Source organism: Phodopus roborovskii, unplaced genomic scaffold, assembly GCF_943737965.1.
Source record: "Phodopus roborovskii unplaced genomic scaffold, PHOROB, whole genome shotgun sequence".
Classification (NCBI taxonomy): domain Eukaryota; kingdom Metazoa; phylum Chordata; class Mammalia; order Rodentia; family Cricetidae; genus Phodopus; species Phodopus roborovskii.
The window spans coordinates 14,072,587-14,096,457 of NW_026125295.1; the positions used below are offsets into that span (position 1 = coordinate 14,072,587).

General features: G+C 38.5%; 1 protein-coding gene across 4 annotated transcripts in view; it reads left to right on the forward strand.

Moving 5' to 3' along the window:
• The window catches only part of Rbm6 (RNA binding motif protein 6), a 99,420-nt gene that overhangs the window by 22,506 nt on the left and 53,043 nt on the right, over window positions 1–23,871 (forward strand). For all 4 annotated transcript variants that reach the window (XM_051204758.1, XM_051204765.1, XM_051204773.1 and 1 more), the window contains 3 exons: window positions 2,302–3,580; window positions 4,533–4,622; window positions 8,896–8,965. In XM_051204758.1, the coding sequence (XP_051060715.1) occupies window positions 2,302–3,580; window positions 4,533–4,622; window positions 8,896–8,965 (1,439 nt within the window). The remainder of the gene's footprint in view (window positions 1–2,301; window positions 3,581–4,532; window positions 4,623–8,895; window positions 8,966–23,871) is intronic.

A 23,871-nucleotide genomic window follows, 5' to 3' on the forward strand; every position in this document is an offset into this window, starting at 1 on the left:
ACTAGCCAATAATCCCAGCTTTCAAGAGGCAGAGGTAGGTGGATTTCTGAGTTTTAGGCCAGCCTAGTCTACAGAGGGAGTTCCAGAACGTCCAGGGCTATACAGAGAAAACCTGTCTCACAAAACCAAAACCCAAAAAACAACATGTGTTTATAACCTAGTATTGGGGATTTGAAGACTGAAGAATCCTGGAAGCTCAGTCCAGGTAGCTAGTGAGCTTCAAATTCAATGAGAAATTATGTTTCAAAAAATAAGGTAGAGAACCATAGAAGATGCTCAGTGTCTTCCTCTGGCCTCTGCATACATGTACCTTAGCAAAGCAAAACCTCCCACCCCCCTTATCCCCACTCCCAACTCCCGTGTGTAACGCATACACATAAAAGTAAAGTACAAAGGAAGTGGTGATGGTGTTGTAACAGTCCTCCTGAACTGAGTTCCTGAACTCCTGAAAGTCAGTTGTCTTTTGAGTTCTGCTATGGTGGTGTAGTTTGAGCTCAGAAAGGTCATATAATACAATCTCTATGTTTGGGGGAGGAGAGACTTGAGTTGGTCTTGATAATCTCCATGCTTTTTTTGTACTGCCAAGTAGTAGATATCCCTTCAGTCACTTTTATTTATTTCCTTTTTTTTTTTTTTTATGCCCTCTCTGGGATTTCCAGGTGCCTAATTGCCTATTTAAGTTCCTTGATCTTTTGGTTTGTGGAAACAGGGTCTCACTCCATAGCTGAGGCTGGCCCTAGACTCAGCATTATCCTCCTCAACATTCTAAGTAATGAGATTGATAGTTGTATACCATTATGTGTGGCTGTCCCTTAATCTTTGACCAAAGTCAAAATGTGTAAAATGCTCTAGTGATTAGCCAAAGGGAAGATGATGTTTGGAAGTATGAAAGACTGGGCAACTCTCCTTTACTAATTGGGTTATGTAAATGAAGTATATGTTTTGCCTCAATGTGTATACATCATATGTGTACCTGCTTCCTGAAGCATCCAGAAAAGGGTGTCAGATCCCCTGGAACAGGAGTATATAGGTTGTGAGCTATCATGTGGGTACAGGGAACCAAATCTGGGGCCTTTGGAAGAACAATAAGTACTCTTAACCACTGAACTATCTTTTCTGTCCCAACTATATTTTTATTATTGTTGGTCTTTTTTCTAACTCTTAAGTATTTTAAAAATGTTTTATTGCAATGAAAAGTTATCTTAAGCTGGGCTGTGGTGGCCCACACCTTTAAATCTAACATGGGAGGCAGAGACAGGCCAATCTCTGTGAGTTTGTGGCCTGTATGGTCTATAAATCGAGTTCCAGGAAACCTAGGGCTGTTGCACAGAGAACTTGAAGGCATTAGAATCTGGTGTGTCAGCTTCTTTATTTGGGACATGGAGATTATGCTGAAAGATCTAGGTCACTTTTAGTCTTAAGCTTTCAGATAATTTAGCTTGGCATATATGACTTAACATGCTTTATGGTTGATTGATGTTGCCTTCTATGTGATACTCTTGGGTACTTATAATTGGGCTTAGCTGAGGGTCCTTCTAGGAAGAGCCACAGTAGAACTGGGGTATAGTGCTGCTTCTGATCATGATGATATATAACTAGTCTTCCTCTTTTAGGTCCTTACTCATTGTGTTGAGTAGAATCTTTGATGTAGATATATAATAGCATATTTTTGGAACATTTACCATTGGGTGCAGCAATGAGAAAGACACTTCCTGAAACTTAAAAAATTTTACACTTTGAGGCAGAGCATGCTTGCTTATTATTATAATTCCAGTACCCAGGAAGCAAAGGATTGCTTCAAGTTCAAGACCAGCCTGATCTACATAGTGATTTCTAGGCTAGCCAGTGCTACATAACCAAACCCTGTTTCAAAAACAAATAGAAAATTGAATTGATTTCCCTGATTCCACATGTATAGTAATTGTCTTGATGACCTTGGAATTTTAAGTTCCTTGGCTGTAGAAAATGGGAATTTTTGTAGCCTGTTCCTTTGTTAGCTTATCTGGTATTGCGGATTTTCCCTGTTGCAGGACTGGGTGAAAGCTTTTTCTGCAGCAGTCATGTTGAAAACCTTGTGTTGACTTACCTCGTGTTCTGAAATGGGAGCATAAAAGTTTACTCGGACACCTCGTCTTAAAATAGCAAAACTTGCTGTTTTCTGCAGATCTAGGACCTTGTTACAGAACTCTGCCCCCCAAAATGTGTTTACAGAAGAATATGCTGTGATTAGAGAAGAATATGCTGGTGTGTAGATTTCAAACTCTCTGGACAATATGAATAACCCTGTCTTTGTTTCTACAGTGGGAGCCAAGAAGAAAGGTTTGCTCCCGGGTGGAACAGGGATTATCCTCCTCCTCCCCTTAAGAGTCATGCTCAAGAGAGACACTCTGGCAACTTTCCTGGCAGAGATTCACTTCCCTTTGATTTCCAGGGGCATTCAGGACCTCCCTTTGCAAATGTAGAGGAACATTCTTTCAGCTATGGAGCTAGAGATGGACCACATGGTGACTATCAAGGAGGGGAGGGACCTGGACATGATTTCAGAGGGGGAGATTTTTCATCCCCGGATTTCCAGAACAGAGATTCAGCACAGTTGGACTTCAGGAATAGGGACATACATTCTGGGGATTTTCGGGATAGAGAAGGACCACCTATGGACTACAGGGGTGGAGATGGTACGCCTATGGATTATAGAGGCAGGGAGGCACCTCATATGAATTATAGAGATAGGGATTCTCACCCTATTGACTTCAGAAGTAGAGATGTCCCTCCATCTGACTTTAGGGGGCGGAACACTTATGATTTAGATTTTAGAGGCCGAGATGGATCCCATGCAGATTTTAGGGGAAGGGATTTATCAGATTTGGATTTTAGATCTAGAGATCAGTCTCGTTCTGATTTTAGGAACAGAGATGTATCTGATTTGGACTTCAGGGATAAAGATGGAACACAGGTAGACTTTAGAGGTCGAGGTTCAGCTACTGCTGATCTAGACTTTAGGAATAGAGATACACCACATTCAGATTTCAGAGGTAGACATCGTTCTAGAACTTACCAAGATTTTAGGGGCAGAGAGGTAGGACCTTGTATGGAATTTAAAGATAGGGAGATGCCTCCTGTGGATCCAAAAATTTTGGATTACATTCAGCCTTCTACACAAGAGAGAGAACATTCTGGTGTGAATGTGAACAAGAGAGAAGAATCCACACATGACCAAGCAATAGAGAGGGCTGCTTTTGGTGTTCAGAAGGGAGAATTTGAGCGTTCAGAAACAAGAGAAGGTGAAACACAAAGTGGAACCTTTGAACATGAATCTCCATCAGACTTTCAGAACAGCCAAAGTCCAGCTCAAGACCAAGACAAGCCAAAGGTCCCTGGAAGTGAACAGCAGAGTTCAGATGTTGGTCTGTTTAAAGAAGAAGGTGATTTGGACTTTCTTGGCCAACAAGACACTGATTACAGAAACATTGAATACTGTGATGTGGATCACAGATTGCCAGGAAGCCAGATTTTTGGCTATGGTCAAAACAAGTCTTTTCCACAAGGCAAAATGTCTCGAGATGCCCAACAGGAACTCCAGGTATGTTGATGAGGTGGTACATAATGCTTTTCTCAAGAGTGAAGTGTAGAATGCAAGATGTTCAGTCCCTCAAGCCTTCTTATACAACCATTCAAAAGAAACTCTATATTTGAGCAATGGAGTTTAAATATCCAGAGAAAGGCCCTTGACTCAGATCATGTTTTTTTATATATATTTAGTCATTGTTTTGCTTTATTGTGCTTATTTAAATGACACCTGCGTTAAATTGATTTCAAATTGTCAGTCAGGAGTTTTTAGGAGTGGGTCTCACTGCTTTTGCAGTCCTTGTAATTTAGGGTTTATTTTGTTATTTAAGTTCATTTAGAGAATGCTTAGAAATGTTTTGCACTCATGAAGCTATGATGGTAATGTTGCAACGTTCCTCTTATAGGTAGCTTAATTAGCTAAATGTTAAGTTTCTTAAATCTAAACAAGGAGAGTTATATTTGCAATTTAAATATGAAAATTATCTTAAAATAGTTTTTAACCTTTGTCTACTAAGGTTTCTTTTATTTTGTGATCTTTTTGGTTTTTTTTTTTTTTGAAACAGGGTTTCTTTGTGTGACCTTGGCTGACCTGGAACTTACTCTGTAGATCAGGCTGGCCTTAATCTCAGAGATCACCTGCCTCTGCCTCCTAGGTGCTGGGATTAAGGGCATGTAGCACTATGCTTGGCCTGGCTCTTGGTGATCTTAATACTTGGAAACAAAATAGTAGGTTTTGTGAATTTTAGAGCATGCTGTTTTATTATTTTAAAACTCCCTCAGTGAGCCTTGGTCTTAGCATACTTATAATCCAATGACATTAGAGGAAAAATGAGAGACAATTTTAAGATCTCATTTCTTCAACATAATACATATTATTTTTTATCTTGAGTATATTTCATGTTGGGTTTTAGTTTACATGTAAAAGTAAATCTATTTGTAAAATAACTTTTCATTCTGAATTCAAGGATCAAGATTATAGGACTGGCCCAAGTGAGGAGAAACCTAACAGGCTTATTCGATTAAGTGGGGTGCCAGAAAATGCCACAAAAGAAGAGGTAAGGAATATGTTCTCTGTCTCTGTCAATTCAAAAAAGAACCCAGATGTGGTGGCATATGCCTGTAATTCTAACACTTGGGAGATATATTCAGAAGGATTGCCAATTGAGGCCAACCTGAACTACATTGTGAGATCTTGTCTCAAAGTGAAAAATAAATAAATAAATAAACTTTAAAAAAAATTATAGAGTCATGTACAGAGTCATGTGATATGGTAGATTCCTATAATCAGTACTTAGGAGGCTGAGACAGAAGGGTGAAGAAGAGTGAGCCCTGGGACAGGGTACTGGGACAGGGTAGAGATGAGCAAGTACAGTGATATTTATATATAAAATACTACAGCAAAACCTACTATTTGGTATACTAAATAAAAGTAATATTTTAAAACCCCAAACAATGGAATGCTAATGTTGTACTTAGTTAGAGAAGCTAGAGCTAAGCTGGTAGCATAGGCCTATAATCGTAGCTCTTCAAGAGGCTGAGTCAAGGCCTACCTGGGCTACAGAAGGAGCTCAGGACAACCTGGGCCATTTAGTGAGACCCTGTCTCAAAATAAAAGTATAAAAAACTCTAAATAGAGTATTTACATTGTGCTTACCTTAGGTTCAATCCCCAGTGCTTCCCATCTCCACCCAAAACAAGAGGCTAGCCTGGGCCAACTACCTAGCTACTTTATTTTGATAAATAAGCAGGGAAGGCTTATATTTTTCATTCTACCTTCCTTAGTTGTAACATCTAGAACACCTATAGTACAGTATCTAAGCCAGGAAATAATTTTGGGATAACCTGAAAACCTGTGGAGCTTATTTGATGTCACTGATACAAATTTTGTAAAATGACACGATAGGTATCTTCAGACTTGATAATTATTCTTGAGACCATATTATATCTGTAGTACATGCACAAAGATTCAGTTAATTTACAGTAGTAAAGACTATGAGCCATGTCAGGTGTAGTGGCACACGCCTTTAATCCTAGCACTCAGGAGGCGGCAGAGCTGGGTAAGTCTCAGAGTTCCAGGTTAGCCTGATCTACACAGTGAGTTCCAGTACAGCTACATAGACCCTGTCTAAAAAAACAAAACTGGGATCTACCTAAATTCTCTGTTTCAAAGGATTTTCTAGCCAAATTATGACAGAACTTAGGGAAGAATTATTTAGATTATTATTAAATGTAAAGTATGTCATTATGAAAGGCTAACAAGCATAAATTCATTTAATTACTACAGTGTCCTATGAATAAGTACTTTTAATTCATTTACTCTACTATTGGTTAAAAGCCCTTGTTAGAAGTTCTTGGGACCAGGTGTATTTCAAGTTTTATGGTTTTTAGATTTTGGATTATTTATATAGAATATACTAGTTTGACATTCCTAATCTAAAATCTAAAGTTCTTACAAAGTTTCATATTTTGTAGCATTTTGGGTTTCAGAGATTTGGGTTTATTTGCTTGTTTGTTTTTCTTTTTTCTTGGGACACAATCTCAATCTCCCTTTGTAGATTTGGCTGGTCTGCAACTTGTTATGTAGATCTGGCCTGCATTTGGGTGTGCTATATAGACCTATACCTCATCCTGGATCCAGACATTTTAGTTAAGGATAGCCTTCCAAGTATGGTGCACCAGGCACTTTGGCAGGCACTGAATAATAGACCAGTGTATATTATAAAGTTGCTACTTCATGAATAATACAAAAGCAAGCAAAAGGAAGACAATAGAGATCTGAAAAGATGGCTCAGTTTAAAGCGCTTGTTGTTTTCTTAGAGGCCTCAAGTTTAGTTAGTTGGGCATGCTGGGCATCTTAAAACTGACCATAGTTCTAGCTCCAGGGACTCTACTTTACTAGCCTCTGAGGGCATATTCTCTCATGTACACATACACACAAACACACATGTGCATAATATACCCATACATAGACACTAACACACATACCACATAAATTCAGTTTAGAGATAAAGCAGGTGTGATGGCACACACCTTTAATCCCCAGAGGCAGAGGCAGGTGGATCTCTGAGTTCCAAACCAGCCTGGTCTACAGAGTTCTAGGACAGCCAGAGCAACACAGAGCTTGAAAAAACAAGGGGGACAGGAAAGAGAGACAGAGACTAGTATTAAGTAGTGGTAAATTGCCTGGAGGGAAAAAAACAACTAAAGATTTAAAAGCTCTTAGGAAGTAGAGACAGTAGAGTCAGTAGTTCAAAGTCATCCTTGGATTTGAGGCCAGCCTGGGCTCTGAGAGATCTGTGTCAGACAACAGCAAAAGACTTAGTGTCATCAGGGCTGGACCATTTCCTTCTCTTCTTTTGGAATTACGTTTATTTGTGATTGTGCAAGTGTTCACATATATGGGGACAAGTGTTTGCTACTACAGGGAAATCAGAGAACAATTTGCAGGAGTTGGTTTTATTTTATCTTGGTGTGTTTGCGTTTGTGAAGGGGACTTCGGGGGAGGGGGATTCCCTTCTAGACCCCACACACAAACACCTGTGAGAGAGATTCTTTATTATGAAAGTGGCTGCTCTCTGACTCAGGCAGAAAACAGGGGTAAATGACCTCGCAGGTATAGTTTTTAAGAGGAGAAGGGGAGGTCTGTGTTAGAATGGGCTGGGATGCGGTGGTAAGGGAGACGGGGGACAAGGGAGAAGGGGAAAGGAACAGGGGGAAGGGGTATTTGTCCCAGCGGGATAGAGAGGAGACAGATGCGGTACATCGGCAAATGGTCCTTGGTAAAGGTAAAGGGGGAAACCTGTGTTAGAATTAGGGTTTAACTGGGCATGCTAATTAGGTGAGCCAAAGGAGGCTTCTGATTGCTGGACTTTGATAGTCAGCCTCAGGAGCAGGAAGTGGCCAAATAAGGGCATAGACCATGGTGGCTAGCTTAGGAATGTAATCTAATTTTTTTTTTTTTAAAGCAAGGCTAAGGGAATGGGGTAAAGGACAAGGCCTGCCAGAGCCACGTGCTCATGCGGGTTACTGTTCCTTTAGTTGTTCCTTCAAATGCCCCTACCAGCTGAATATCTTATCTGATCCAGAATTGGGCCATTTTAGATTGAATTCAAACCTGAACAGAACAATTAAGTAGACTAAGTTCAAGTGCTATTGCTCCCAGACTGGACCAGGTTGTACCCAGTGCATTATTTTGAACATGAGACACTAAGCACTAAAGGATTGCACACAGTAAGGAAAGATTGGTTTGGGATACATATAAATTTAAAAACCTATGCTCTTTAAAGCTATGCTCTTTTTGCCTTTTCTAAAGAGTGCTGAGTGTGAATCCAAGGCTTTGAATATTCTAGGAAAACACTCTGCCACTGAGCCCCATTCTTTTTTTCTTTTTTGGTGTTTGTTTTTTAGAGACAGGGTTTCTCTGTGTAACAGCCCTGGGTGTCCTGGAGGTCACTTTTAGACCAGGTTGGCCTAGAACTCACAGGGATCCTCCTGCCTCTACCTCCCAAGTGCTGGTATTAAAGTTGTGGTCACCATGCATGGCTCCTGAGTCACATTATTAACCCAACTCTTCTGCCTGTGTTTCTGTTTCTTTTTCTCTCTGGTGTGCGACTTAGCTCCCTTGAGCCTCTGGCTAGCTGGGATCATAGGTCTGGGTCATTGTGCCCAACTTCATATATCACCTTTTGAATGCAGAGAGTGTGTATGGTTTTGTTTGATGTTCTGTGAGTTGGTCAAAGAAAGTCTGTGGCAGCAGGAAGGTCCAGCCTCTTGAACTGAACCTTTAACAACTGTACAAAGACATACTTATTGATTGTTACACAAAGTTGTTTTTTGGGTAGACAAGTTCCTCATACCAAAGTCCCTGATGTAATACATATATATGTTTTTCTGAAGGAAAACATCATACCCTGCCACTTTATTCTTTATTGTGTACTGTTTTTGGTACCCAGTAATCCAGGAACTTTAGGTATGCCAGGAACAACTTGTGACCAAAGTCATGCAAAGGCCATAAAGCTCCCTCAGAAAAACAATTATATAAGTCTTATAAAGCAGTCACTGTTTTCCACAATGACTTCTTTAAGGTCAAAAGTACTTCTAGAAAATAGATATTTAGTCTAATGTTTACCCTAGATATAGTGAAAACACCATTCATTCTAATGTTTACCATAGATAGTGACTCTTTGAGATTCCTACAACACAGTTTAATTTTGTCTTTATAAAATAATCATAGCTTTAAATTATATAAAGAAAAAGCCAGTAGGGAAATACAAAAATTAGTGTTTAACTATGATTTGTATCATTAGTGTAAATTTCATATTTTTGCAGATTCTTAATGCCTTTCGGACTTCTGATGGCATACCTGTAAAGGAGTTGCAGTTGAAGGAGTATAACACAGGTGAGTTTTTTTTTAATATGCATGTGATCTTGGGTTAGGAAGGGTCTTGAACAGATGTCTGTCTGCATCATGTGCTACTCAAAAAATATGTTTTTTGAAATCACAAGTAAGATTTCCAGAAGTTTCCTGTTGGTGCCTTCAAATAACAAGAAGCTTTAGTCTTAACTGTGGTTCTTTGTATGGCTGTTTGTCCACACATGGGCAATGAGGATGCATGTTCCAGTTCTTCTGAGTGCCTGAGATATAAAGTGAGTGTTGTAGCATTTACCCTGTTTTTTATGATTAAATTATTAAACTTAGTATTTGTTTTTCAGATTGTGGAATTCTTACATTTGAGCCTAGTGAGATTTAATAAGCTTGCTGTGTATAAAGTTTTCTATTTCATTGTTTCAAAGTAAAATTTAACAGCTGACTAGAGAAATGATTCAAACTTGTAGTTTCTCTAATTTTGTTTTGCTCTGAAAAGAGTCCTGCCACAGCTCAGCTTTGAAATCTATGAATAGATCTAGAAGAGCTTTTTCTTTAACTTCTGTCTGCAATCTGAAATGCAATGTATGTTGCTAGTATTTTTGAGTGCCACCTTTGGTCACCTTTAAATCTTACTGTAGGAAAGTAAAAAGAAGTGAAATACGGTGCACTCAAAGTTTTGCCAAATATTTTTGAGACTCCATAATATGAAATAGATTAAAGATAATCAACTGGGCAGTAGTGGGCACACATCTTTGATCCTAGCATTCAGAGGAAGAGGCAGGTGGATCTTTTGAGTTTAAGGCCAGCCTGGCCTACAGAGTGAGTTCCAGGACAGTCAAAACCACACAGAGAAACCCTATCTCGAAAAACCAAAAATAAATAAATAAGTAAATAAAAATTAAGGTAATATTTAAGTAATTTGTTTTGTGGAATTTTGAATTGAAGAATATAGAGCATTTATCATTTCACATAACATAGAGTCACAGTAATATATTTAAAGGCATCTTCAAGCAACAGTGTATCATATTTTGGAAAATAATATTTTATTTTTATTATTTGTTTAATCTTACCTTTTGTTTTTTCTAGTGCTGGGTATTGAACAGAGGCTCTTATGTAGGCTGGGCAAGTGTTTTATCTTTGAGTTATTAACCTGACCTTATAGTTAACTTTTAAATAATTTACAGTGGAATGGAATTGGGGGTAGATTTTTGAGACAGGGTTTCTCTGGGTAACCCTGGTCATCCTGGAACTTGCTCAGTAGACCAGGCTAACCTTGAATTCAGAGATTCACCTGCCTCTGCCTCCTGAGTGCTAGAATTAAAGGGCTTTGCCACTACTGCCTAGTAGTTTCTTTTTTCTTATGGGTTTTGCAGTAAAGAGTTACACACAAAAATAAATTATTGTGCTTAAAATAGTATGGCTTTTAAGTGTACAGGTTACTTTTCCTGTATTTGAGAGAAAAGTCAGAAAATTATTTCTCAGAAAATGTTTATTTGTTTTAAATACACTAACCTGACTTTGTGAATACATGATTAAGAGTAGATATGTTGTTCTTGTGTGCCTTAATTTTGTAGTTTTGTTGCATGTGTCTGGTATATGCTCTCTTTGAGAACTAAAGATAGAATATATAGACTAGATATGATTTTTAACTTACAGGGTGATAGCCTGAATTTCAGTCTTGTGTTGTGAACTGTGCTTTCATTAAGTATTGGTATCATTTGTAAAGAAGAGATATCTTACTGTTTAAATAGTAGCAGTGTAAACTCTTTAGTTTCTTTAGTATTCAATGATTTTCATTTCAACAGTCAGGTTTGCAAGCAAGGTAAAATTACATCAATGTGTATGGTCCAAAGAAGCAGTTTTAAAGTTTGCTAACTGTAATAGTTACTAGAATCATAATTGGCAGACTTAAGGTATTGATATACATATAAAATTATTTAGGATGTTAAAAATTTAATGTCCTTAAGAATAGGGAATGATTGTATATTCAGTATGTAGTTTCTTTTTTTAATGAAAAGTTGGGTTACCAGTTCTATGTTAATTGGTATTATTAAAACTGTAGGTGACAGGTAGAATGAACTTTAAACAATGCCAGTCAGATTGTGCTACTCTCATGCCTAAAACCTTTGTATAATTGTTTATCTCATAAGAAAGAAATCCCCACTTTCTTTTTCTAATTTCTGGTCTATGACTGTTTGACCCATTTTGTATATTTTTTCACTTCCTATTGTCTGTAGCTAAACTGAGCTTGTTGTCAGTCTTTGGCCAGTAGCTGCTGATTTCTTTGTCAGATTCTTTTAACTGCTCTCTTCCTTTTGATTCTCCACTTATATTCTAGGATGTAGTTCTTGGCTTCCCTTTTACTTCATTTTTTGAAGCTTTGCCCACCATCCCGCCATAGTTAACCTTGTTTTTAAGTTCTTATTTATTAGCTATATAGGTTAACACTTGTAGTGTCTTTTGTTTGTTTTCTCAAGACAGTGTTTCTCTGTGCACTCTAGCTCTCCTGGAACTCATTCTGTAGACCAGGCTTGCCTGGAACTCAGAGACCACCTGCCTCTACCTCCTGAGTGCTTGGATTGAAGGTGTGTGCCACCACTGCCCACCTAATCTAGTGGTTTTTGTACCTTATTCTTATTATCAAGTTAACACCTCTGGTCTGTTTGGGCTACATAAGGAGATCAAAGGCAAAAAAATCATTGGAAAATGACTTTCTTTTTTCTTCTTTTGAAATAAGGTTTTACTGTGTAGCCTTGGCAGGACTAGAACTTATTGTGCAGACCAGACTGGTGTCAAAATCACAGAGATCTGCCTACCTCTGTTTTCCAAGTGCTGGGTTAAAGGTCAGCACTAACATACCTGGCCCAAAAAGTGATTCATACATTATGATTGAGAGGCTAGAGAGGTGGACCAATGCTTTAAAAGTACTGGATGCTCTTCTAGAGGACCTGCATTCTATTCCCAGGATGTACATGGAGTCTCACAGCCATGTATAATTCCAATTCCAGGGAATATGATGCCTTCTTCTAGCCTCTGCAGGCACCAGGAGTGCATGTGGTAGGCAAAACACCCAGATACATAAAATTTTTTTGTGCGTGTCTTGTTTTTGAGACAAGTTTCTCTGTGTAGCAGTCCTTAGCTGTCCTGAAACTCATTTTGTGCACCATTCTGGCTGTAACTCACAGAGATCTGCCTGCCTCTGCCTTGGAAGTGCTGGGAATAAAGGCATGTACCACCACTGCTAAAAGTAAATGTATTTTAAAAAATTAAGATTGGCAGCTAAAGGCTGAGGAGTTTACACACTAGGTAAAGTGCTTGTCACTTTAGTATGAGAACCAGCACTCACATAAAATGTTGGGCACCTTAGCACACAACCATAATCCCAGAACTGTCAGGTGGCTATGGATCACTATGCTTGCTGCCCAGCCATTCTTGATGAATTGTTGAGCTCCTGTTTCAGTGAGAGAACCTGTCTCAAATGGAGACATGGCTTGGTGGTTAAGAGAATTCACTACAGTTGGGCAGTAGTGGTGCATATCTTTAATCTCAGCTCTTCTGAGGCAGAGGCAGGTGGATCTCTGCGAGTTTTGAGTCCAGCCTTGTCTATAAGGTGAGCTCTAGGACATCTAGAACTGTTATACAGAAAAATCTGTCTCAGAAAAACAAAAAAATAAATAAAAGAGCACTGGTTGCTCATTCAGAGGACCTAGGCCTAATTCCCAGCCACTTACATGGTGACTTTCAACTATCTGAAACTCGTCCCAAAGGATCTAATGCCTTTTTATAAGCCCCCCCCCCACACACAATCACTCATGTACACACACACAATCACTCATGTACACACACACAATCACTCATGTACACACACACACACACACACACACACACTGTACTTAAGAGGGAGACTGAACAATATATGCCTATGGCATATAAAAAGGTCAATGCCAGTCTATACCTTCTTGAGACCCTGTCTCAAAACCACTATGACAGCTGAACAGCCACTTTTAAGATTGGGTGATGTCCTGCCAGAGTTAGTGCTAGATAATGTTATTTATAATATAGTAGAAGGATTTAGAATGTATAGAATCGAATCACTCCTTTTAGTTTCATTATAAAGCCAGATATGATACACACTTGTAATTCCAGCACTGAGGGAGCCAAGATGTAGAATTGCAAAATTGCAAGTTTCAGGTCAGTCTGGGGCTGGATAAAACTGAACCATCTGTTTACTGCTCCCCCCTCCCAGGCAAAAACCATCTTTGAAATTTTGACAAAAAAAAATTGTTATTTAAGATATCTTTGAATTTTGTAATATCAAATAAGAGATTATAGACCTTTTCAGTTTTCATTTGGTCTTTGCAAACATAGCTTCCTTAATTATATATTACCTTGACTTATATTCCTGGGAAAGTGTCATGAGTAAAATGTCTTTTAATGAGTAGATAATATTTGCAGTATACTGCATACAGTTGGAATACTGTTCAGCACTAGAAATAAAGAAACTGCTCCTATATGACAACAAAGGAATTGTGTGGGTAGAAAGAATCCAATTGACACAATATGAATTTATATGAAAGTGATAGATAGCTAAAATACACTGAAATGTGATTGAGCCTTGAAAACATGAAAGAATCCAGACACAACTGGCCACATATTTTTGTGACTATGTTTATATTGAATGTCTATAATAGATCTAGCCACAGAAACAGAAAGAAAACTAGTGGGAATAGGGAGGGAATGACTGTTTAATGGATATGGGATTTCTTTTTAAGGTGGTAAAATGTTTTAGAACTAGGTATTACAATATTGTGACTATACTGAATTATATACTTTAAAAATATTATTTATTTTTATGTGTACCTGTGTGAATTTTTGTGTACTCTGTGAGCACAGGTACCTGTGTCGGTTAGAAAAGGGCCTTGGACCCCTGGAAGTTACAGATGATTACGAGCTACTATGAATACTGGGAACTAAGCCCAGGTCCTCTGTAAGCACCATAAACACTTTTAATCAGTGAACTATCTTTCTAGCCCTGCACTTGTTTGTTTGTTTGTTTGTTTGAAAAAGTTCTCATGTGCCTTAGGCTGGCCTCATACTTTATGTATAACCAAGAGTGACCTTGAAGTAGCTTCCATTTCCTAGGTGCTATAATTATAAGTGTCCACTGTCATGCCTGCTCAGTGCAGTGCTAGCAATGAATGATAAGGTGGGGTGGGCAGGGTCTCACCAAATAACTTTGGGACCTCAGTTATTTGGTCAGTTTGCTACTTCTTCTGTGTTGATCCTTCTATTACTCTGTCATTCCTCCTGGGATGAAGTATGTTCCTGCCTTGGGAAAAATAGATTTACAAAGGTTTTTTTGTTTTGTTTTATTTTCTGGTTGGTTGTTTTGTGCACAAGGGGTAGGTGGATGATGGTTTGGAGGAGTGAGAATATGATTGAATGAGATCACTGGCTTTAAAAAAAAAGATATCTGCTTCCCGTTGACTTAATTAGCATCTTAAAGTAGACTGTGCTTATTTCTTCTCATCTTGACTCATTCATTAGATTACGGTTTCTAAGGTAGGACATTATCTTCCTTTGTGTTCACATAGTACCAGTACTGCCAGTGTAGTAGAAATACATTGAATAAGAAACTTTTCTATGGTTGTTTCCTTGGACCCAAAGAACTATCCATCATCATCAGGATAAAGTGACCCCATGACTAATTTTCATTTTTGAAATAAAAACCAGTGGGCTGTGGTGATACCTACCTATAATCTCAGCTCTAGATAGATTAAAGCAGGAATATTACTAGGGGTTTGAGGCCATCTTGGTCCATATAGTGAGTTCAAGACTAGTCTAGGTGGCCTATATAGTAGGACCTTGTCTCAAAAAATGTAAAAAAGGAAAACTGAACATTTTTTCCTTTTTTTTATTTTTATTTTTATTTTTTTGTGTGGTGCAGAGGAACAAACCCATCGTCTTACTACTACTTCATGTCCCTATCACTTTATCTTCTTTAAATAACTAATTGGTACAGATGGAAAACTAAACAAAATAGAACCATATGCAGTTTGAGAAATTTAGCCAGTAGTCACTTATATATTTTCTTTATTTCACCTGCTCTATTATAGACCAGCAATCCTTTTTAAAAATTTATTTATTTTTGTTTTATGTGCATTGGTATTTTTCCTGCATTTATGTCTGTGTGATAATGTCAGATCTTGGAGTTAACAACAGACAATTGTTAGATTTGTTAGATGCCATATGGGGGCTGGGTATTGAACCCAGGTCCTCTGGAAGAGCAGAGTAGTCGGCACTCTTAACCTTTGAGCCATCTTTCCATCCTACCCGCCCTCCCAGCAATCTTTATATGCATGGTTGAAGGGAAGCAAATTAGAAATGCTCATAAAATGTCACAGTGATGAGTCCCATGTGGAACAATTCCATTCTTCCCAGAAGGTAGTTAGACATATAAATCAGAGATTTTCTTAATTTTAACAAAACAAGTTTCTAGGCCTTTTGTTATATTATTCCCATTAATAGCAGTCCAGATACCTGGATCAGTTCCGTTTTGGTTTTTACTAAAATGTCTTACCTTTTTGATACATTACTTTTCTTTTAAAAACCCATATTTTCAAAGACATAAAAATAGGAAAGTAGGTTCCCTACCATTTCTAACACTTTTTTTTTTTTTGGAGTCAGGATCTCTCTATAAAGCCCTGGCTGTCCTGGAATTCACTGTATAAACCAGGCTGGCCTCTGTACCAGCTTTTTCTTTTGGGCCACCAACCAGTTCCCAAATATGACACTGGCGATTTATTATTAGTTTTGAACTTTCGGCTTAGAGTTGCCTTGTCTCTGGCTAACTTTTTTTCTTTAACTTAAATTAACCTGTTTTTCCTTATCTATGCTTTGTTTCAGGGCTTTTTCCCTTTCTTCTGTACATCTTATTTTCTTACTTCTTGTGTCTGGTTGCCTAGGTGGCCCCAGGTATATCCCTCTTCCTCCCCTCCTTCCTCTTATCGTCTGAACCTAGATTCTTCCCCCTATTTATGTTCTCTGCCTGCCAGCCCCACCTATCCTTCTCCTGACCAGCTGTTGACCATTTAGCTTTTTATTAGCTCAATCAGGTACCTTAGGTAGGCAAGGTGAAGCAAATGCAACACATCTTTACATAATTAACCAAATAAAACAAACAAATGTAACACACCTTTATACCATTAAAGTAATATTCCACAGCTTAAACAAATCTTTGCCTAGTTAAACTAATTTTCACAACAGGCTTCAGAGATCTGCCTGCTTTTGCCTCTTGAGTTCTGGGGCTAAAGGTGTGCATCACTATGCCTATCTCTATCAGTTGTTTTCATGTACATTTTACATTCATAGTACTTTACTTCTACAGACATAATACTTTTGTATAGAGAAAGAGTTTTATTTGAATCAGATTTAATTCAATAAAATAAACAAGACTCCTGCAATCCTGATTTCTTTAAAATCTGGAGAGACAGCTCGTTGGTTAAGTGTGCTTGCAAGCCTTTAATAGCATACTCTGGAGGCAGAAATAGGGAGTTCAGGCCAGCCAGAGTTACAAGGTGAGAACCTGCCTCAAAAAAGAGTGCTTGTGTACTTCCAGAAGACCCAAGTCCAGTTCTCAGCACCCATGTTGGGCACCTCATTACTGCCTGTTTCTCAGCTACAAGGGATCTAATGTCCCCATGGGTGCACACAAAAAGAGTGAAGAAAAGAGATAAAAAATCTATAATCCTAATCCCCCTTTTACATTTCATAGTTGGTATATCTAGTCTAGGATTGTTGAAGGTCAACCAATAGTCTCTTAAATCGGAAATTCATCTGGGTTTATGTTGTTTTCTAGATAAATTTGAAGGTAGGGCTGCCTATCTTGTGAACCTAAATAAAATGTTACAAAAAGTGGGCCTGCTTCTCACCCCTCTTGACCTATTGCAACTGGGAAAGTTGGTCCCAGGGTCATGAGAGTAGGAGAACTGACCCAGCCCCTCACCAGCTGCATTACTTGGAAGAACAGGTCTTGTACCTCGCCTGAGCAACACAATAGAGCTGACCCTGTTGATGGGAGCACAGGTGATCTGACCCTCAAATATGCTTTGGGAGACCTGGCCCCACCTCTCAACTACCAAATGGTGGTCAAGAGAGCCCTCACCTGTCACCTACCCCTCACTGCCTGTGGCTGGTGGGAGAGCTGGTCCTGCCCATCACCAGCTGCAGCACTAGGGAGAGTGGGCCTAGCATCTCACCCAAGCAGCACAATAGAGCTGACCCTCTGGGGGGGGCACAGGTGATTGGGTGGGGGTGGGTGGGATGGGGTGAGGAGGCAGCACAAGAGTAGGAAAGCTGGCTCCCCCCATCTGCCATGTGGTAACATGGACGAGGCAAAGATGCCCTCATCTCTTGCCACCTGTGGCAGGTAGAGAGCTAGCCTCAGGGTACAAGAGTGGGAGAGCTGGCTCTGGTGGTATGAGTGTGGGTGACCTGGCCTGAGGACATGAGGACAGGAGACCTGGTCCTGTCCCTTGCTGTCTATTGTGGTGGGTGCAGCCAGGGTTATGCTGGGTAGCTAGCTTTGGTGGTGTTAATGAGGGCAAAATGGCAGCCTGACCAACACAGCTAACACCCAGTCCCAGAACCAGGGCTATGGTTTGGTCCACCCCAACATCTACCTCATCTATGAACTGCTGGAGCTTGTGAAGGGGCCTGCCCTGCAGATGCAACGCTGCAGAATCTCCATGACACGGGGCAACAACAGGATATCGAAGAGGAGTCTCAGTGAGGGTCTAGTAAATGGGTGTAGCAGAAACTGGAAGCCTCAAACCAGACTCATTGTAAAGATGTACAGTACAAGTAAAGATGTACAGATTAAAGGGTACTAACGTTTCCGTGCCCAGACTTTCCTTCCTTCCTTCCTTCCTTCCTTCCTTCCTTCCTTCCTTCCTTCCTTCCTTGTTTCTGGTTTTGGTTTTTTTCTTTTAAATTTTATTTTGGTGTTACAAGGGCAGAGGGTAGCTATGAAGGGATGGGAGGTGAATGGGATCAGGATGCATGATGTGAAATCCACAAAGAATCAATGAAACAGTTTTTTAAAAAGGTGGGCCTGTTGTAAACTAACAGTTGACTTAAACAATCTGGGATTGCATTTGTTAGCATTGTAGAATCAAGCCTTGCAGGGATCGAGACCAAAGAGTTAGTTTTGGGTTGGGTTGGATATTGTTATCAGGTCTTTGTTTTCTGTACCTTATTCCTCTTTAATTACCTAAGTAATTTCCTTTTTTTTTTTTTTTTTTAAGATTTATCTATTTATTTCTTATGCACATTGGTGTTTTGCCTGTTTGTCTGTGTGACCAGGGTGTCAGATTCCCCGGAACTGGAGTTACAGACAGGTGTGAGCTGCCATGTGGGTGCTGGGAGTTGAACTTGGGTCCTCCAGAAGAACAGCTAGTTCTCTTAACCACTGAGCCATCTCTCCAGCCCCCCTAAGTAATTTTCATAGAGTTTTTGGTAACTAAATGATTAGATCAATAAGATAGGAACTTTTACATTTACTTTGTGTGTGTGTATATGTGTGTGTGCGCGCACGTGTGCGTGCACACGCACTATGACTCGAATGTGTCACAGTGCTTGTGTGGAGATCAGAGGACAAAGTAGGGGAAATTGGTTTTCTTCTTCAACCATGTGAGTCCTGGGGTCAAATTCAGATCTTGTTAGCCAAGATTTGAAAGTGTTACATTTTTAGATTTTTCTTTCCCCTCTTTCATTCTTATCTTTTTTGGCTGTCTAAAAAAGCTTAAGGAATATGTGCATTTAGGTTAGAAAATGTAGTCAGGTGTGCCTGTTTTTTAGTAGACATAAAAGTAAGTACAAAGACCCTTTAGCCTACCAAGATGTATTCCCAGAAAAATCAACATTAAATAAAGGTAATGAAATAGACATTTTGTTACTTTCTCTGATAAATTTTTTTTTTTTTTTTTTTTTTTTTGTGGAATTGTTAACAGTATTTACCATCTTGAGTTCAAGTAATTCTGAATACAGGATTCGTTGTTGGGTTTCAGAATGTTACTTCTCTAGGTAAAAATTTGAGAAATGAGAAAACCCCAGGTTATTTCATTATAGCAATACAATCATATTGTTTTGTATACAATTGTATTGCATTAATTCTCAGATTTTTGTGTAATCATCTGTGCTTGCTTAAATCCTGCCTCCCTCCCCTACATTCTGTGTCCTGTTTTCCTTTCCACTGAATCATCATGGAAATGGGAATAAGACCTGGCTAAGGCTTCATTTGGTTTCTGATTCCAAGTTTCTCTGAGTGTGAGCATTTACTGTGCTGGCTGTGCTTCTGTTATTTAAAGTGATATATTTTTCATACATTGTGGCCCTTAAATGCAAGCCAACCTCTTCATCTGGTGTCAACCAAAGGAAAACTGATGTGTTGCAACGCTGGAGGAAAACTGGCAATGTTGGATTTACCTATATTGAAAGATGGTATGTTGTTCTTCACCTTGGGCTCTCCAAGTGTGATTTTGACAGTGCATGGTTTTTATCTCATATGCTAATTTTTGTCTCTAACTTCTGAGTTAGATTCAGTTTGTATTTAATTCCAGCCCTTTTTTTTGGTACAATTTACATAATTATCCATAAGGATGTATTTATTTTTAAAGCTTTAATTGCTATATACTTCTATTTGCTGCATAATTTTTACAGCCATCTATTATAATAAGAATTGCTAGTTTTTATCTTTTCAGAATAATTCTGGCAGCCAATAGAGTCAATTATTGAGAGTGAATACTTCCTAACTTGATTCTTTAGGCCCACTCACATAGATTCTGCTGTAAATATTAAAATAGGGACGAAGGGGGAATTAGGATGGTATGTAAAATGAAAAAAAATATTAAAACAGGAGTAACTCTTGTGCTTCTCCGTTCAGTATTTCTTAGTTATAGAAAGGCCCATCTGCCCTTAGGCATGCAGAACTCATCCTGTATTGAGGCTGAAAAAAATAGAAATTAAGATTATTTATTTAAATCAAGCTTAGGGTCTTTCTGCCAAGTGGAAGGCTAAGGCCTAGAGACACATGCCTGTAGTCCTTAACTACTCAGGAGGCTGAGGCAGGAGAATAGCAGGTTTAAGCAGTCTATTCTACATCCTGAAGTTTAAGTTTAGTCTGGGAGCCAGGAATAGAGGCACTCTCCTGTAATCTCAGTACTCTCTTGGTAAAAGCAAATTGCTCCAAGTTTGAGGCCACACAGGGCTACATAGCAAGCCCCCTGCCTCAGTAGCTAAACTAAGTAAAACAAAACAAAATTAAGTCAGCCAGGGAAGTATAGCCTTGTCTGAGGATAAAAATACCAAATAGTTATCCCTGAAATATTATATCCGTACAAGCAACACTAAATGAACTCAAAAGGTTGTATTTATAGGTGTATGTGCTTAAATAAGTGACAGTAACAAAACAAACCCCCCCCCAAAAAAAAGAGGCCCCTAATTGGAGTGGGAACATGATGCTGGAGGATTTGGAGGAAGGAGAGGGGAAGGGAAAAGGATATAATTGTGTTTTAGTTTTTAAAAACTTCTGAATAACAGGGTAGACTGGTGAGATGGCTAGGTGAGTAAAGGTACTTGCCACCAAGCCTGACACCACTGTACCATCCCTGAGGCCCAAATACTAAAAGGAGAGAAAATTATTCTGAAAAGTTGAACTCTGAGCCGGGCAGTGGGGACATACACCTTTAGCCCCAGCACTCGCAGAGGCAGGCAGATCTCAGACTTGGAGGTCAGATGATCTACAGAGCAAGTTCCAGGACAGCCAAGGCTATGCAGAGAAACCCTGTCTGGAAAAACAAAAATCAGCAACAAAAAAATTATCTCTGATCTCCACATGCATGTAAACACATGTGTTATAGTTTTGTTTTTTAAGTACATAGAAGACAAAATTAGATTGATAGCTCAGTTGTAGAGCTCTTAACTAGCAAGTGGAAGAGTTCAATTCTTAATATTGAAAAAAAAAAAAACGAAAGAGGATACAGTGTGGTGGCTAATGGTATCCATTTGAATCTGAACTGCTTGGGTTTAAAAAGCTTAGCATTGGTATTAAAACTAAGGTGTCTTTGAACAAATTACTTGCCCTTTCTTTGTTTCCCCATGAGTAGCGAAATAATTACCTCTATAGTAGTTTTGTGGAGATTAAACCAGTATATGCAAAGGATTTTGTAATAGAACCTTGTTTGTAACGGGTACTACCTAAATACTTAATATTGTTATCTTTTGGCAATTTCTGAAAATTTTTAATTATAAAGTTTGAATGCTTGGAATCAAGAATGGGTACCTTAAAAAAAACCTATATAATCAAACTTTAAATATGTGTTCTTTTGATAGCTAAACGTGAGTGCAGAAGAAACTTGAGTGGTAGGCTTGTGAACTTCATATGATTGTAAAGTTGGTACATACAGATGCTCATGTGCCTCCTTTAGTATCAAAACCTGCTTATTCTTCAACAAAGTATGAATGTCATCATGCGTGATTCATCTGGTTCTTCCCACAGAGCCTGTTTTCCTTTGGGCCACAGTATTGGCTTCTTTAAGTTTAGCAAGGAAACTTAGGGCTTTGCAATCTGGTGTTAGTTGTCATGTTTTTTGTTTTTTTTTTTTTTTTTTTCCATTTTGACAGTTGAGAGAGTATTATTTGTTTTCCATATTCTAGGGAACTCCTTTGATAATATTTTTAGTGGTAATCAAAGCATTCAAACATGATCCATGGCTATGCCTTTCTGATTTATGGATATGCTTTTGAGTATTCACAGTAGAAATTTGGTGATAAAAGGCATCTATGTTCCTTTGTGTTATTCTTTGGTGCTTTGAGAGAATATTTAGAACCATTTACAAAATGCAGAATGTCTTAATGTATATTTTTATATATGTTATATATATCAAACTGAGTTTGTTTAGAAAACTCCACTTGAAAGTAATTAACAAGAAAATTTCCATAGTTAACAAATTGTATACAAATATGTATACTAAAGGATTAGTGTGGTATACTAATAAGAGGAAACTGATTTTTGTGGTAAGTTTAAGCAAGTTGGAGTTGGCCAGAACTGTGAAATTAGGCTAGAGAATTTTGTCTCTATATAGGTGCGGTGGTGCATACCTTTATTCCCAGCACTCTGGAGGCAGAGGCAAGTAGATCTCTATAAATTCAATAACAGCCTGGTCCACCTAGTGAGTTCCAGGCTAGTCAGAGTTACATGGCAAGAGTCTGTCTTTATTAAAAAATTTCTGAGGTAGTGTTGAAGTTTTTAGGAACATCTGTTTCTTCTTTCTGATCATTTCTTAAACTCAAAGCAAGTATTTATATATATCATTGTATCATTATGTAACATTTTATAGTTAAAATAGTTATCAAGTCCAAAGTCAAAGTTATTACTAACAAAACATTTTAGACCATCTATTCCATGTAACAAGGAATCAAGCCCATTTTGCCAAATTTGATGTTCTTACAGTTTATTTTTTTTTAAAAATTCAAAAGATTTATTGTTTTATGTGTATGAATGTTTTGCCTGCATATATGTCTGTGTACCATGTGTGTGCCTGGTGCCTGTTGAGATCAGAATTGGACATTGCATCTTGTGGAACTGTAGTTACAGAAAATTATGAGACACCATGTTGGTACTAGGAACACAACTCCATGTGGGTACTTGGAAAGAGCAAAAATATGCTCAGAGTTGAGCCAACACTCCAAGGTCTCACTATTTAGTATAGGCTGACTTTGAATTGCAGCTCTCTTTGTGTCTGCTTCCTGTGAGTTAAAATGATAGGCATTAGCGCCTCTCTCTCTCTCTCTCTCTCTCTCTCTCTCTCTCTCTCTCTCTCTCTCTCTGTGTGTGTGTGTGTCTGTCTGTCTGTCTGTCTGTCTCTGTCTCTTGTTGGTAGCAAATTTTGAATCCAGAATCTTATACACCACTGTGGTAGAATCTAGCCAATTTACCTTTTTTTCAAGACAATTTTCTTATATAGCCCTGACAGTCTTGGAACTTGCTCTGTAAACTGTGGCTTTTGATACCTTAATTCAATGAGTATCAGTTTCTTCTTGTTATATCTACTCTTTGTTTAAAATCCACATAGGTTTTATGTTGTATTCTTTCCTAATTCTATTTTTCATCTAAATAAATCACAATCAATTTTTTTCTGTTCCATTTGCATAGTGTAAGTTCTAGAGGTGAGTTTCTTTATCCTATGAGGAAATGGAAGAAGCCTAGAAGGCACATGTAATCATGGCAGCAGTATTGGGAACTGTGAGACAGGTTAATAAGTAGAGTTCAGTAGACTGTAAATCCCATGACTCCTAGTTTCATGGGTCATTAGAGCCTCAGGTGTGTGTTGCAGATAATACTTTTTCAATGTTAAGGTGACAGGCATTTTATGATGATGCCTAGAGTCATTGACCATACATTGATTACTAACAACTGCTGTCTTTCCCCTGCTTGCTCTATCATCAGCTTTTTGCATGTAAGCTCAATTTTGGATCCAGCTATTAATATTTATGCTTTTATATCTTCCTCTTTCATAAAGATTTTAGTTCATTTTGTCTTGAGTTTGAAGTGGGGGTGGTGGTGATGATAGTGGTGACTGAAATGGTCTATTCCTTGTCAACCAACCAGAAGCCTCTTATGGTATCCAAATAGAATAGTTGCGTCATTCAGTCAGCACTTCTGTTTGAAGGTGGTTTCTGCTTGAAGAACGATGACTCTTAGCATAGCTTTGAAATAATTTGCTTTTCTTCCTTCTCTTTGGATACATTTCCCCCCAGATACTTTTCTGTTCTTGTTGGCTGTTTTTCCAGAAGATTCGGCCTGCCGTTAAAATGTTTTGGGTCCCACACGAACTTTCTGTGAAATTACTCAATTTGGGGTACTGGTTCCTGATTAG